The sequence below is a fragment of the Drosophila mauritiana genome, chromosome 2L (genome assembly GCF_004382145.1).
Source record: "Drosophila mauritiana strain mau12 chromosome 2L, ASM438214v1, whole genome shotgun sequence".
NCBI lineage: Eukaryota > Metazoa > Arthropoda > Insecta > Diptera > Drosophilidae > Drosophila > Drosophila mauritiana.
Genome location: NC_046667.1, coordinates 3208645 through 3223434, shown reverse-complemented (window position 1 = coordinate 3223434; position 14790 = coordinate 3208645). Strand labels below are relative to the sequence as shown.

The following is a 14790-nucleotide window of genomic DNA, read 5'->3' as shown; positions in this document are numbered from 1 at the left end:
CAGGGTTAATTTATTTTATTGAATGACTGCTTTTGCTTTGAAAATTGTAGAGCTTATGAATTTATTCAGAACTGAAAACTATGCTCAAAGCTAACAGCCCTTTCAAAATAAAAGGATTTTTCATGAATGAGCAACTATGTTGTTTTTTTGATATCCTTGTTATTTGGTTATTTGGTAAGCTTCGCCAGGATAAACGCACTTCTGGCATGCAAACATTATGGCCGCCATCGGATTATTAATGGACTATGCGCATTTTGTGCAGTTCATAATTTATTTCTCGCCATTAATGAAATTTTAATTGTTGCAGCCAACGCAAACAAAATGTCGTAAAATTTATTGACACTGTATGCGAAAATGAAATTATAATGAAGTTTTCGAGCGCAATTACCAAAACATTTATTAAGTTTATGGATTTTGCCATGGCTTTACTGGCTGCAACATAGAATGCTTTGGTGGTGGGTTTAATTGGACCATTTGAAAATGTCTGAAATTTAAGCAGAACAAACAAAGCCGGAAACAAAGGAAAACCAAAGAAACTAAGACAATAAAATTGAAATTGTTTTGCAATTGCATTCTGGTTGCCTGGATTGTTGCTTCGCTTGCTTTGGGTTTCTATTCTTTCAATGGCATACTGCCCCAACGAAATGTGTACTATTTGCGCTAAGAACTGTACGGCGGGTATATTTTAGCTAAATATGTTGTGTATGAGCCGTCTAATTGTGCAAGCTTAAAACCTGTTTTAAGAGTTAAGTTAATTAATTGGATTATACATTAATTTTGCCAGCAGGTTTAAGTCCACAAGTCCACTTTCGCCGCCAACAATGGGAGCTCCGCATTCCGGAAGTGAACTATCCTTTCATTCGCTTCCGGTGCCGTTGGACAACCGCACACAAGCAGTGCGTTTCCGGTTATGAATGGTCGATCTGCTTTTCAGTTCGATTGTCTGCGGCTTTAGTGAAATGCAATGTGCGCTGTTGTTTGGCTGCTGTTCCATTGAAATTGCATCCTGTTTGTTGGCTGCCAAAAACTTACATAAGTCCGGAGCAACAGTTTTTTGTATGCCACACAGGACCGGGATTCGACTATTTGAAATCCGTATTTGTAGATCTGTAACCCAAAGTGTTGGGGGCTTAGCTGTCAGGTGGACAGCAAAATCGCTTCACTGGCTTCTAATTCTATTGCCCCATCGCCGGGTTCCGCTTATTTTTAGCTCTTTACCGGCTTCCCACTGAAAATGTGACCCGAGTAAATATGGAAATCCTCAATCACAACAACACAGCAATATTGTGTCCGTCTCCACTTGTTTACTCTTGGGCATTGTGGCTGCCAAAAAAATCTATTTTGGTTAGTCTTGCGGTTTCCCCAGTTGGCACATAAATATGCATGAAGTAGGGATGTGGCCAGTGAATTTGCATAATGGATATTTAATTGATTTGGGTCTGCTTCAGTGAATTGACACGAAGCATTTGTCGAACCAAAATAATCAAAGATTTATGTTCAACGACCGGCAAATAATAATGGAAATCAATGTCTAATTAAACTGAACATAAAACTTATTTAACACATTTATAAAATTACTATGAAATCAAAAATATTTGCACATTTCAAAACGGAAATATAAAGCAGAGACTACTTATTAGATTACACTCTGGGGAATAGTTTATGGAGAATATGTTTCTGCTCGTTGCCAAAGCCCCGAGAATAACTCCACTTGGCCATAACTTCGTCTCAGTACTGAGTACTTAATTTGGATTACATTCTCTAAAAAGGGCAAAGGGGTAATAAAATCTGTTTATGCTCGTTTTATGCCAGCCCAAGCTGCGAAATATCGCACAGCTGGAACCATGGGACTGTGCTCCGTGGCATTTTTGGCATTCACTTTTATTGTGCGAGTGGTTCAAGGTCTTCAGGGCGGGCTTACATGGTGGGTGGTGGTGCAGAGCAGTTTTGTCTAAATGGTTGCAGTCGAAGGGAATTTCGGAATTGTGGAACTTTCGGGCCAAAACTAAAGATGCATAAGAGAGTGGTAATCCCGGCAAATGGCGTCTAAATGCCCAAGTTCACCCAGAGGCACTCGAAGTGCCCTAAATGTCTCCCTGCCCTGCCACTTATAAATGAGCGAGTATTTATATTTTTCATTTTGCTGTTTCTATCGCAACTTTTGCCGAGCTTGTAGCATTTTGCCATGGAAAACAGCCGGGCAATTTTCCATGCCAGGAAGCAGCTGCTCCCAGTGCACTTGGCACCGCAGAAGCCATCATTTAAATTACTGAATTTCAACTGCTCCGACATCAATCAACAGCGTCCAGTGGCAGTATTAGTTTTAGCCGGGAAACTTTTATAATTGGCCGCTATAAGGATAATGCCGAGTGCAAGGTAAAGTAATTAAAGACGAGCATGGCATTGGCCCGAAAAATCCCCTAATCAAGCAAATAAATTGGGTCTTAACCCGGGCTTTGTGCCACTTTCAATAAACTTTCCAGACGCACCCAAAGTTTTCCAGTGCAAACTGCCAGCAGAGACCAACAATTAGCTTGCCAGACTAATCAGGCCTTTGAAGTGGCTTCCTAAATGCACGTATTCATTAGAGTCTGCCCCCTCCAAATGTCTGTTGCATATTGAAATGGACTCAAATTGTGTCCTGGCACATGTGATTAGTAATTCAGTTCGACTGATGCTATGCTCGTCGTATATCCTTTCAGGCGACCGGAAACAGGAAGCTCTGCCAACTCTCGTTGCAATTAATTTAGAATTTTTGCAATACGGTTTCGTAACTCAGTCAGGAAATTGACAGATCCGATTGCCATTAGTTGCACTGGCTCCCTTGGGGGTAAACTGCGTACTTATTTATTTTTAGTTCACCCAAGACAAACTTCAGTCGTAACATTATTAATAGTTTTTACTTCACAGCTCTGATTGAAATTGCTATTTATATTCCACAAAGCCGGACGTTAATTTCTTCTGTAAGCTCCAATGAAATTGTGGCAGCAATCCGCATTTTGTCACAACACATTGGCGGTGCAAAGTGTCCATTACTGTGAGGAAAATGAAATTGGAAATCCCACAGTCCGCAGTCAGCCTGTGGCGTTATGAATCTGCATTGCATTTTGAAAAGTATGCAAAAAGTATGAAAAGCCACACAAATTCAGATACTGCAAATATGAAAATCAGTATGGGGCCAAACTAAAAGTGTTGTCGCTGAATTATTACAGGCGAACCATAATTTGATTGTATTTTTGGGGATTATATACCAACACTGCTGTTTACAAACGAAAGTAGACACTTTCGGAAACAATTCCATATATTTATTTTGTTCGCTGATTATGTGCCACTATTTTAATGGCTTAATATTATTTTTTGTCGGTTCAGAGAAGTTGACAGAGATTTATGGCATACTTGAGGCGTCGTCTAGCAAACACAGAAGAGCATCATCAATTTTAATAAAACCCCCCATTGTTTTCGCACATGCATGTGAGCATTTGAGTTTGAGGATGAGCAAGTTTTTTATCACACAACTTCACTGCGAAGAGGAAACATTTGTCAGGCCAAGATGTGGTGGTTAAATCGGAACAATATTGTACAAATTCACTTAAAGTTGAGTTGCTGCGCTCTTTATAAAAAACTGTATTGCACATAAAATCCAAACTAAGCCATGGAGACAGCAATGCGCTATTATATTTCCATTTTGCTAAGCTGGATACAATTGAGAATTCCACAACGGGCATATGAAAATTGATTCCGCTCCGCAGGATTTCCAGCTGCTTTTCCCCAGTAGCATTTAGTTTTGGCCAACAATGGTCGCCGATAATAACTCAACAGCTTTTGTATTTGACGGCCATTTAATACAACGAGATGGAGCGAAATTAAACAAAGGCAATGACAGCTGCGAAACAATTGCAGAACTAATCAATGACGGCCATCAATGGAGTGCAGTGGAAAATGTTAGGAGGGGCCGAAGGGAGAGTAACGAAAAAACATTAGGAAAACAATTAAACTAATTGACGGCAATTTATACGCGGCAAGGAGACAGAAACCAAGCGAAAACAGAGGGACAGCCGAGAGAAACTTGCACAAAAACCAAAAGTTTTATAGGAGAAAATTGGAGCTGGAAAGTTCGTTCGCAAAGTAAACCGCTGAAAATGGGGGCAGCAAGCGAAGATATTGTGATAAAAAAGGCAGTGGGGTTCCATTAACTTGGCCACTAATGATACCGCATTGAAAGAGCACCATGCACCGGCGGAGAAGAAGCTGTCTAATTGACACTGTCTGGTCTGAAATGCGAATTAATTCACTGCTCGGGAAATTTCTGATTGCATCGCTCATACGACCCGTGCGCCATACTTTATTCGCCTTGCCACCACATTAAATGCGCCGATTGTCCCAAGGCTGAGCGGCGAGTTTAATTAAAGTCCGTATTTAATTTAAGTTTAAGCATGGTTGCAAAATGCACCAGTTTCCTTCAATCCCCGCAGTTCCTTGCCACAAAGAACACACACACCGTTCCTAATCCCATTTCCGCCATGAAAGGCACACACACAAAACCAAAGGCAACTCAAAGGCAACTGAGTTCCATCTTCCTGGCGTCCTTGTGGTCCTGGTGGATACTGAGGATACTTGCTCAAGTGCTCATATAGAGCTAAAGGTGGGACTTAAAAATGTTAATCTATTAAATATAAAACCCATATAAAACCAAATTAAAAAAAAAAAAAAATTTTCAAGTTTTCAGCCTCAGCAAACAACACCAAAGATTTGATTAACATTTTCCGCGTTGATGAGCGAGATTCTCGCTGATTTCACTTAAATTGATAAGAGGCGGCATCCAGTGCAAATAATCTTTTCCATTCCTTGACTCATTGCGAGCCTCGATTGACACTCGATAATGCGTAGGCTCGTTTTTTCACATTTATAGCATTTATTGCCTGATTGCACATTAATATCTGATGACACTTTTATGTTGTGCGATGTCAGCTCCGTTTATAATACAGCTTCATATGGCGGGGTAATTGCCATTTCCCGATGCATTTAATAAAGTCCGATATCGTTATTATCGCACTGTCGCCAATAAATTAGTTATTGGCATTTCGCTTAATAAGAAAAATAACCATCTTCAGGGCAATTCAAACACAAATTCCGGCAATCAGCCCGAGTCCTTGGGATACTCGTCCTTGGAAAAACTTCCATAACAGACCATTACACTGGCAAAGCTGTTTGCCGTCCGCATTGCGGTGTCCTTAGCTGCTTGTGCAATTGCATTAGGGGATTGCCCACTTCCCATCCCGCTGGACACGCCCCACACCACACACCACACACACATAGACTCATATAATATTTATTGCACTTTTGTTTACCAAGCGGCGTGGTGTGTGAAGTTTAATAAATCTTAAAGCTTGCCTTGCAGCATTTCCCGGCTCTTGAAATTTATGCGACCTTTAGAATGTGGCAGCAATGTTATCGGATGAGATAAGTGCGTTATCACAATGGCAGCATCAACGGCAAGTGGCTTATCCGCTCATCCCGCACCCAGAATCCCCGATCCACTTAGAGTCCTTCGAAGGCGGAGTCCTGCTGTTTGCTTTATAGCCCACCCGCCTGGCGAGTGTGACACACGTCCATACATTTATTAGCATATTGGCAGCAGCCAACTCCCCGCCTAATGATGCAGAAATGTAAAACAACTGGGACTCGGAGCTTTGCAGCCATGGAGCTCCATTTCAACGGTTTCCCTACATTGCTCCATCTCATGTGGAGCGCAGAGGGATTGTCATTGGCAATTGCGATGTGGCATACTGATTTTGTTATTCTACGAGGTGACTCCGCGTGACGTACGCGCTTTTTTATCTCGCAAACGTGCTGCGAAATCGAAAACTGCAAAATAACCGGGGTGCAGAACTATCACTGGAAATGCGAAATCATCGCCATCAAGTTTTGTCCAGCTTGCCGGATATTTGTGTGGAAATTTCCTAATAAAAGTAAGAGTCATGAGGGATACTTTAAAAACTTGAATTGCACGCACTGAAATATTACCCTTACATATAACGAAATGCATTTTTCTCTCTGTCTTTCAGAATTTCAAAGTTATTGGTGAGATTTTCCACCTTTCTGCGGAATGCCCAAGTTCCCAATAGTCGAAACTCGAGTCATGCCATGAGTTTCTCTGAAAGGGTATTTCCCTTAACTCAAGTATTGAAGCTGAGTGTCTAAAGTTTCTGCTGAAACTTTTCTTTTGGGCAGCAAAGTGGCGTTAAGCTGTACTGTTCGCCATTTTCTGACGTAAAATTAATAGAAATTTATGAAAATGTATTTTTCCAAGTCAATAAACAAAATGTATCCTATTTTCAACAATTTACTTCATATTTAATTACACCACGCTTAGTCCCCTTTTGCGTTTTTTTCCATAATTCAATCGTGAATACATTTTTTCAGCTCATCTTATGATTGACTTCTATGTCTGCCTCTTGGTGAATGCCAAAATAAATGCCAATTTATACACCTACTTGGCCAAATTGAATTACACGAAATAGGCTTATGTCTGCCAGAAATGAAAGGTAAACTCAATTCTCTGGCAGTGGCTTGCAATTTTGGCAACAAAAGGCAACAAAATGTGGTGAAGATGGGACTCAACGGAAAGTGTAACAAACCTTTTGTTAGCGATAGAAATCTATCTATGTTTATTATCTTTTGCGGTTAAAAAGTCGGGCCAAAGCAATCGTTCATTAACAAAATTAAGGCACCATAAATTAGAAACCTTGAGACTCTCCATCTGGCCAGACAATTTATTCATCGCCTTTTTCATTCCCGTTTTCATTTAAGTTAAAAGTTAAGAGCCCTCTTCGGAATGCATGAATGCATTTCGAGGGAAATTCAAATAGAAGCCAGATGAACGGATCAGCCTGAAGTGAAAGGTAAATGCGTGAATAGTTGGCTGATTAAACGAGTGCCTAAAACACTTAACAAATGTGCCAAGTGCCCTCGAAGTCATTTCACTGTCGCAGTGAGTTGAATAATTTGAATGCTTCGGACCCGGTTGAGTTCATATCTATAGTGACTATTAGCGAATAGCAACTTTTCGCAATGCAACTCCTTGGCTCCTTTACAATTTTCCATGCGATGTGCCAACAGTTTTTGGCCACATTATCGCACGCCATTGAAAGCACTCATACGCAGCGTAGGCCAATAACCGGGGCATGATTTTGGCACATAGCTGACGATTTCATTAGGCCAGGCTGCAAAATATTCGCTGGGCTGGCAGAAAGTTTCGCCACCACTGGAAGCACCACTTACCAAAAACAAAAGATAAACATGATTTCAATTTGCTGCTACGAAATGTATTTCTCCATCCCAGTTCTGGCTATTGTAACCCCGTCTTTAATGACGGAAGCCACTCAAAGTTCGACATGCAATTAATGGCGTTGGCCCAAACTGTTTTGGTTACCTCAGTTTACCTAGTGGGCACCACAACTGGGCGTCCAGATAAATCTCCCCCTGCATATTTTCACCAGGCGAGCGCAGGCACAAGTTAAAAACTTTGCAGCAACAGTGCCATGCCAGGCCATTCATTAGCATGCAAATTTGAAAATTTATCAGCTGGTGGTCTACGCTCCTGCACTGAAAATAAGGTTTGCTAAGTAAAGACTACCAATAAACAAAAAACAATGAAATATTTATCTATTAAGACATTTAAGGCTGCCTTAAGCTTAGATTAACAATCATCCATTCCTTCATATTTTACCATACAAATATTTGATACTTAGAATAACTTTTTCCTGAGTGCCTGTAAACTTCCTCTCATGGTGCAGATCCTGGTTGTGGTCCTGGCTTGGGTACTGCTCCTGCTCCTGCGAGCGTAACTAACCCATACTCCTTGGAGCGAGGACTGCATCTGGGCTGGTGGAAGCTTCACTAACTGCATCAGCTCACATGACAAAGTTTGTCGCACAAATTATACACAGATCGAAATTGGGGCCGGCTGGAGGAGCCTGCAGACTCGCTCTATGTTAACGGGTTGGTGAAGCAGCTGCTCTGGGAACTACATATTTATGGCCATGACCTCGCAAATATGCTCAAGTGCTTTGGTTTGATGGCAGTTGGCTTCCCACATGGTTGTGGTGGTTCAATAAATGCGAATGAATTGTTCGCTTGCGCCAGTCATAAATTTTATTAAGGAGACAAACATATACATTTTTAAGTAATGATTCATAAACATTGAGGGATCCAAATAGTTACGCATATCCTACTGAAAAGTAACTAACCCAAAAATAACCAACTGACGCGTTTCAAACTATCTGCAAATTACATGCCATTTTATATTAATAATGGCGAACTTGGCCGCCTTCCCTGGTCTATTTTTCTTATCATAAAGCCCAAAGAGTGGGCTGGGAAATTATATGGTAAAATCGATAAAACAAGAGTGTATGTGTCTTGGCAAATATTGACAGAAGTTATTGATTACAAACGTAAACAGAGCGGCGTCTGATATGGCTGCACTGATTTTAAGGCAACTGATAGTGCCAATAAACACTGTTTTGCCCATTGGGAAGGAGTGCTTACTCAGGGTCGGAATGATGACCCTTAGAGAGATAAGATACTTGCTACTGTCTTGGTTTTCGGGCATGGAACCTCTGCTAGTATCTGGGTATTAACTAACCACAAATTTACGTGTGCCAGGGCGTTGGCTATCTGTATCTGTATGTTGGTATCAAAAGCATGAGGAAGACCCCGAAGATAAGAATCGATGTCTGGGTTTGGTTTTAGTTTTCCCAGAACTTTGCTGCCATCTGCACAACTTTACTAGCGGTTGATTTTATTACAGCACCATGAACCCTCGCATTAAATTAGCAGCGGAATAAACGTTCTTATGTGAAGTTGTTTTTAAAAAATTTTAAACTTTACCCACTCTGATAACACATTAATGGTGGACCGCAACAGTGGAGTTCAATACGAAAGAATGCCGACTGTTACTTTCAGGTAAAGTTTACAAATAGAATTATATTCTCATAAAGAACTTTCCTAGTTAGTTAAACATATATGATCATGTACTATTAATAAAATGAACTCTAATCCAGATACTTAAACTTGTGAATTTTCGTTATATATTTCGCTAAGTAAATATGGCGTAATATTTACACCTAAACTCGACTTGCCATTTCGATTTCAGACGCTCTGTAAATGTGTTAGGTCTTTCATAATATTTTGACCAACATTTAACACTTGTCACGTAACTTTCTCTGAAGCTAATGAGTCAGCCTCCAGGTTTTTCCTTTGTATTTAAAACTAAAAAGCTTGGGCAACCGTTTTCACCCAAGTAAATTCACCTATAACGTCACATACACGTACAATGGTATAAATTAGGAAGCCTAAAAAGTGAATCATATGGGTAAACATTAGCGTTTCTTGTGATCGCCAAACTGATCTGACCCAGTAAACAAGCCAAGAGCTCTAAGATCCAGACAGCCAAAGTGGCCGAGAGATAACCGGCGAATTCTGCTATGGGAAGGCAGAGCTTTTTACAACCCTGTATATACGATAATTAACAACATTGACGAGCTTGTTGTGATGACGTCATATTGCCGTCGTATTGTTACAGATTTCAAAACCAATTCAAAACCAATTCAAAAACCGAGTAGCCAAAACACTATGTACAACTTGCGGGTACATGATTCAGGTCCGACTGATGAAGTGCCAATAGGCTAATAAATTAGGGCAATAATAGGACTGCAATAGATGTATTTACACACACGGATCACACTCATACCTGTGCGGTAAAAATAGCAGGCTAATAATAACGCTAATCAGTTAGTCAAATATCGTCTGCCCGATAGCTCCGACAATTGGAGTAACTGCCTCAGAAAGCCTCAGTCTTCCCACTGACACGAGTCTGTAAGGGCGCGGAAAATCGCGTCTCGGAGATCGGTGATCGCGATCCGTCTGATTTCATAAATTGAATTGCGACTCCGCCCGGAAATGTCGCTAATTAACTTGAAATCGAAAGACATGTACGACGAACCCATTAATCTGTGGAGGACCAAACAGCGCGTCCATTACCACCACGATGTGATATCGAAGGGAAATGAGTTAGTTTCGCATTCAAATTCTCAACTGCAGTGGCACATATACACAGCGAGTTTTGGCTATAAAAGATCTCAAGATAAAGATATTCGTAGCAGACTAGCAGACAGTAGACTTTTCCATTCTAAATATTTTAGAGTACTATATCTTATCAAAGTGGTTCGTCAAACCCCTATAGATGTCGTTCTGTGACATTAGCTCTTTTTCGTGTGAAAGCCCTGGCTCAAATTCCAGACACTGATTGCAGGCAACAAAGGGAAAACGTGATCACTTAATGTTTATGTAAACACCAAGAACTTATCTACCCCTTGATTGATGGGACAACATACCCCCTTTTATCTGTCCACTTATATACAAATTAGAGGTATTTCCGAAGGAACACGCGTGGTTTCTTAGCCAGCTGAGTGATAATATCTCAATGGACGTGCAGAAATCGATCAAAAACCAATCAAAGCTGCGAAATACATGAAAATGTGTGCGATTCCCTCAGGGTCAGGTTGAATCCACATATTGATAATACCAGCCACAAGAATCCAAAGTCGGAATAGAAAATTCAGTTCATCGGAAAGCATTGAACCTGTCGGGTTGCGTGTATATGTGCCCCTGGTCGGAAAATTAGATATCCCATATCCTTATTTCGATCCTCAAACAGCAGCCACAGATCCTCCGATGCCTGCGAATACATAACCATAAGTGCGCCAAAGAAGTCGGGTTCGTTCTCGAGATCCCCGCCAAGCTCGCTGCCCCCCTCGGTACCTGGTACACCTCGTCACTCGGTGGCCGCCACCTCGAATCAAGTAATCCGATACGCCCGAACGTCCTGTGATCACTGCGGGCACCACAGCATTCCGGTCATGTCGCCGCATCCCATCTCTCCGCTGGCCAAGTCCCAGACCAACCTGGATCTCGTGGAGCACGGCAGTCAGCGGCAGGCCCTCCTCCCGCTGCCCACCGTCGGGATGCACCACGAAGACTCCGCCTGCACCTTGCAGGTGTCCCGCAGGCCATCGCTGCTCCTCCAGGAGATCCTCACCCAGCGACCGCCGCTCTTCGGGCGCAGAGACGGCAACGGCTTCCTGTCGCCGAGGACTGCCAAAAATGGGTACATTTATGGTTCCCTAACATAACAAACTCATCAAACGGCATCCAAATCGCATTAGAAAGTAACCAATATTATGTGTTTTTATTCTTATACTTCCCAAATTGGCTATCTAACACTTTACATATTTATAAAACTTCTATTACTTATGGTGCATATTACTTCTTCTATTTTTCAGTAACCTGCAGGGAACAGCGAGCGGCAGCACAGCGACCATAAATTTCCAGAGTGGAGCCACCAGTGCCAGGAATGGATCCACGGCCTTTTTCGACAATGGGGCCAAGAGCTTTCAGGCCAAGCAACAGAAGGAGAAGAACCGACGCACTGGCAAGTAAGTTGTATAAACTTATATTAAGTTAAATAAACTTCTTCTTATCTGGTAAATGTATCTTTTCAGCGATGCCATAAGTTCAGCGCTATCGGCAACCTATTGCAAGCTGTTGGTACTGCTCGGCGTTTGTCTGCCGATCACTGAAGTTATATCCGACCAAATACCGACCTATGTGTACCAGGGATTCTACGTTTACCTCTATGTGGGCAGCATACTCTTTGTGATCTTTCTGTACATCAGTGCCTTCCGCAATCGATCGCTCTTCAATGCCTTAAAGGACTTTCGTAAGCTATAGAGGAATTCTTGATATAATTTGGTCAATACAAATATGATTGTTCTACATTTGCAGACGAAAAGAACAGCAATGTGCATCTAAAGCACAAGGTAACCCATTTTGGCAGCTTTTACTTGAGAGTTGGAGCCATCGCCTTCGCCATTGGAACTATGGTGTATTCGGGACTGGAGTTTGGCCAGTTCTTCGAGCTGAATGGCCATCCCGGGTGCCGGGATGTCTTCGTGGCCATTACACCCATCTGCCGGATGGTTTTGTGCATCGCCCAGGTGCAGTTCATCTTCTTGAACACCACCTACATGGACATGGCCCGGCACAAGGTGACCTCCCGCTTCGGACTCATGCACATGGTGGCCACTAACTTGTGCGAGTGGCTGTACGTCCTGGTGGAGGAGACCAAGCACGAAATTTTCCACATCAGCCAGCACGAAGTGGATCCCGCCCACGACCTGGTCATCCATAATAGCTCCCTGAGTAGAACGGATTGGGCCGCTGTCAATGAGTCCCTGCATCAGCATCATCACCATCATGCCCTTAATAACTCCCTGCTAGCCAATGTGAGTTCCGTGATTGCCAATATTACCATTACTCCCTCGCCCACGCCCACGCCGGCTGCCTTCAGCGGCTGCTCCCGCACAACCATTATGGGTGCCCTGGTGCAGCAACTATCGCCATTCCTGTTCCCCTGCACCATCGAGTACTCCCTCATTTGCGCCGTAATACTCTTCGAGATGTGGAAGACGGTCAAATCGATTCCGGACATCGACAAGACGCGCAAGAATTCCGTCAAGCCCGCTGCTGCCAAGCCTGCCCATCACTTCTCCGTGGACTGTTCCCAGTCGCACAAGGGACTCTTCTTCGGGATTCTGATCATAGTCATGACCATTATCTCGATGATCATGTACTTTGTGCTGTACACCCAGCCGGGCTACGAACTGGTGGCCACACAGGAGGTCACCCTCTGGGAGACCTTCATGTACTTCATGTGCGCAGCGGCTGTCATAACGGGTGAGTGGATATACTAGTTGTTGTGTGGACCCACCTACATCGATATTCATCTTTCTAGGCATGATCCTCATGCGCGATCTGCGCTACATTAAGAACACCAGCGACGAACACCACTCAATGGATCTGGACAATCTCCTGCTGATTGTGGCTCAGACCGGAGTGTATCTGTACGGAATGTTCAGCATCCTGGGCAGTTACTTCGCCAAATGGGACACCGTGCCCGACCGGGTGGAGGGCATTATAGCGGAGGTCTTTGGAGTGGTGCAGACCTCGCTGCAGACCATGTTCATCCTGCACTCCAGCCATCGGCGCTGCAAGGGCACCAACCAGGTGAGAAGGAAGCCGGGCAGGGAGATCATCACGTTCCTGCTGGTGGCCAACATTGCCATTTGGTTCGTCAACACCCTGATCAAGGGACGAGCCGTCTTCAGGGAGAGCCATTTGGAGTTCTTTGGAGTCTGGGGCTGGACGATCATCACCCACATCTCCATGCCGCTGGCCATTTTCTACCGCTTCCATTCGACCATTTGCCTATTCGAGGTGTGGAAAATTACGTACAAGGCCAAGGCGCATTAGTGGCTTAATCGAAACTGTTGATTAGTTTTTACAGCTTTCATTTGAATAACTTAGTTTAACTCAGTCGACTACTTGTGAACATTAGTTAATTTATGCTTAAGTGCGAAATTTGTTGACAATGCTAGCACAAAATAAAGATTTAATTTATTCAGCAAGATGGTTTTTTAAAATGTTTAATTTATATCTTTTTATTGGAAGACTAACGAATATTATATCACGGTAATATTACGTGATACTTGTTTACTTTCTAGTTATCAGCCGAGGTGTCAACAGATTAAACAGTTGTTACGTTGCGATTGGCTAATATCAGTTGACACTTAAAATTTTAATCAGCTGAAAGTGAAATTATAGTTAGAGCTCATTAAATTTGTAGCCAGATAAGTAAATAAATCGCTGTTCCGATTATTCAATTGATTCCCTAACGAATTACCTTTATCCATGAACACCTCGTAAGAAATCGCATGCACCAAAAGCAAAATCAGGTATTCGTGTTTCAAGTTTATCGTGGCGCACATAAATCTTGGCCCACACAATTGACAAATCGGCGTTTCCGTTTCCTGTTGCGTGTGCACCGCCAAGAAAAATGTCAAAAAAGGGAGGCTATTGAAAGGATGTGAATGGGGCGGGGCGGTGAAATGGGACTATGTCATGGGCATACATTTGATACGCCCAGAATACTGGAACTGACATTGATGTGTGCGGGTTATTTTAGGCAAAGGACCTTCGAGCGGAAACATTAAGGTAAATAAAAAGGTATCGAACCATGAAGCTGATGAATTGGCGCATTTAAATTATGTATTTATGGGGAAATCGGAAAAATTGCTATTCAGGTGGCTTACACAGCGATAATAAACGGGCAATTCGGGGTTAACAAATCGAGTGATGTATGCCTTTATCACGTCCTTCCGCTGAACACGTGATTGGAATACCAACAGAAAGTCCAAAGCCAAACAATCAATTTATTCAGTAGACTTTAAGCTAGCGATACTCTGACCCGCCATTATACTTCATAATTAACATTTAAATAATAATAAACAGAAGGCAATTTGTGTTTTTAAAAATATTCCGCTCACGTGCCGAGAAACTTAATGCCAACTCAAACACAGGACGAAACTCACATGTTTCACACGTGACTTACGCGTAGTAAAGATGCAATTATCGAGTAAATAAGAGAAACGATGAGATGCCAGCAACGGAAAATAAATATCGTCTTAAACAATATTTACATGGAAAGAATACAGCGAAATTTTAATAATTTTCCATTTCAATGGAGTGGTACTTTTAAGATGTTTATTTTAAGATTTCACTAAAGAATGGTCGGATATGTGAGTTTAAATATTTGCATCAATTTTAAATCTAGAAGTCGTTTAAATACCCCTTAATTAGAACCCATTCGCCACTTTCAGCAGACACGTGATA

At 42.3% G+C, this 14790-nt stretch overlaps 1 protein-coding gene across 4 annotated transcripts; it reads left to right on the top strand.

Moving 5' to 3' along the window:
* Nucleotides 1-8802: 8802 nt before the first annotated feature.
* Nucleotides 8803-13514, top strand: LOC117150795 (proton channel OtopLc). Of its 4 annotated transcripts, none has more exons than XM_033317850.1 (6): nt 9876-10070; nt 10721-11167; nt 11343-11495; nt 11562-11779; nt 11845-12795; nt 12854-13514. In XM_033317850.1, the coding sequence occupies exons 1-6, from the start codon at nt 9961-9963 to the stop codon at nt 13369-13371; spliced, it is 2397 nt and encodes a 798-aa protein (XP_033173741.1). In that variant the 5' UTR covers nt 9876-9960; the 3' UTR covers nt 13372-13514. The 4 variants fall into 4 exon arrangements, with proteins under 4 accessions (XP_033173744.1, XP_033173741.1, XP_033173740.1 ...); XM_033317849.1 differs by having other exon boundaries at nt 10718-11167; XM_033317853.1 differs by lacking the exons at nt 9876-10070; nt 10721-11167 and adding an exon at nt 8803-8964.
* Nucleotides 13515-14790: the final 1276 nt, after the last annotated feature.

What these genes read in the sequence shown, in the direction of transcription:
- LOC117150795 (XM_033317849.1), top strand. Translation starts at nt 9,961, where the DNA reads ATGTCGCTAATTAACTTGAAATCGAAAGACATGTACGACGAACCCATT. An exon ending in GTGATATCGAAGGGAAATGA is followed by an intron (nt 10,071 to 10,717) that starts GTTAGTTTCGCA and finishes ATCCTCAAACAG; the next exon opens with CAGCCACAGATCCTCCGATG. An exon ending in CGCAGCGGCTGTCATAACGG is followed by an intron (nt 12,796 to 12,853) that starts GTGAGTGGATAT and finishes TCATCTTTCTAG; the next exon opens with GCATGATCCTCATGCGCGAT.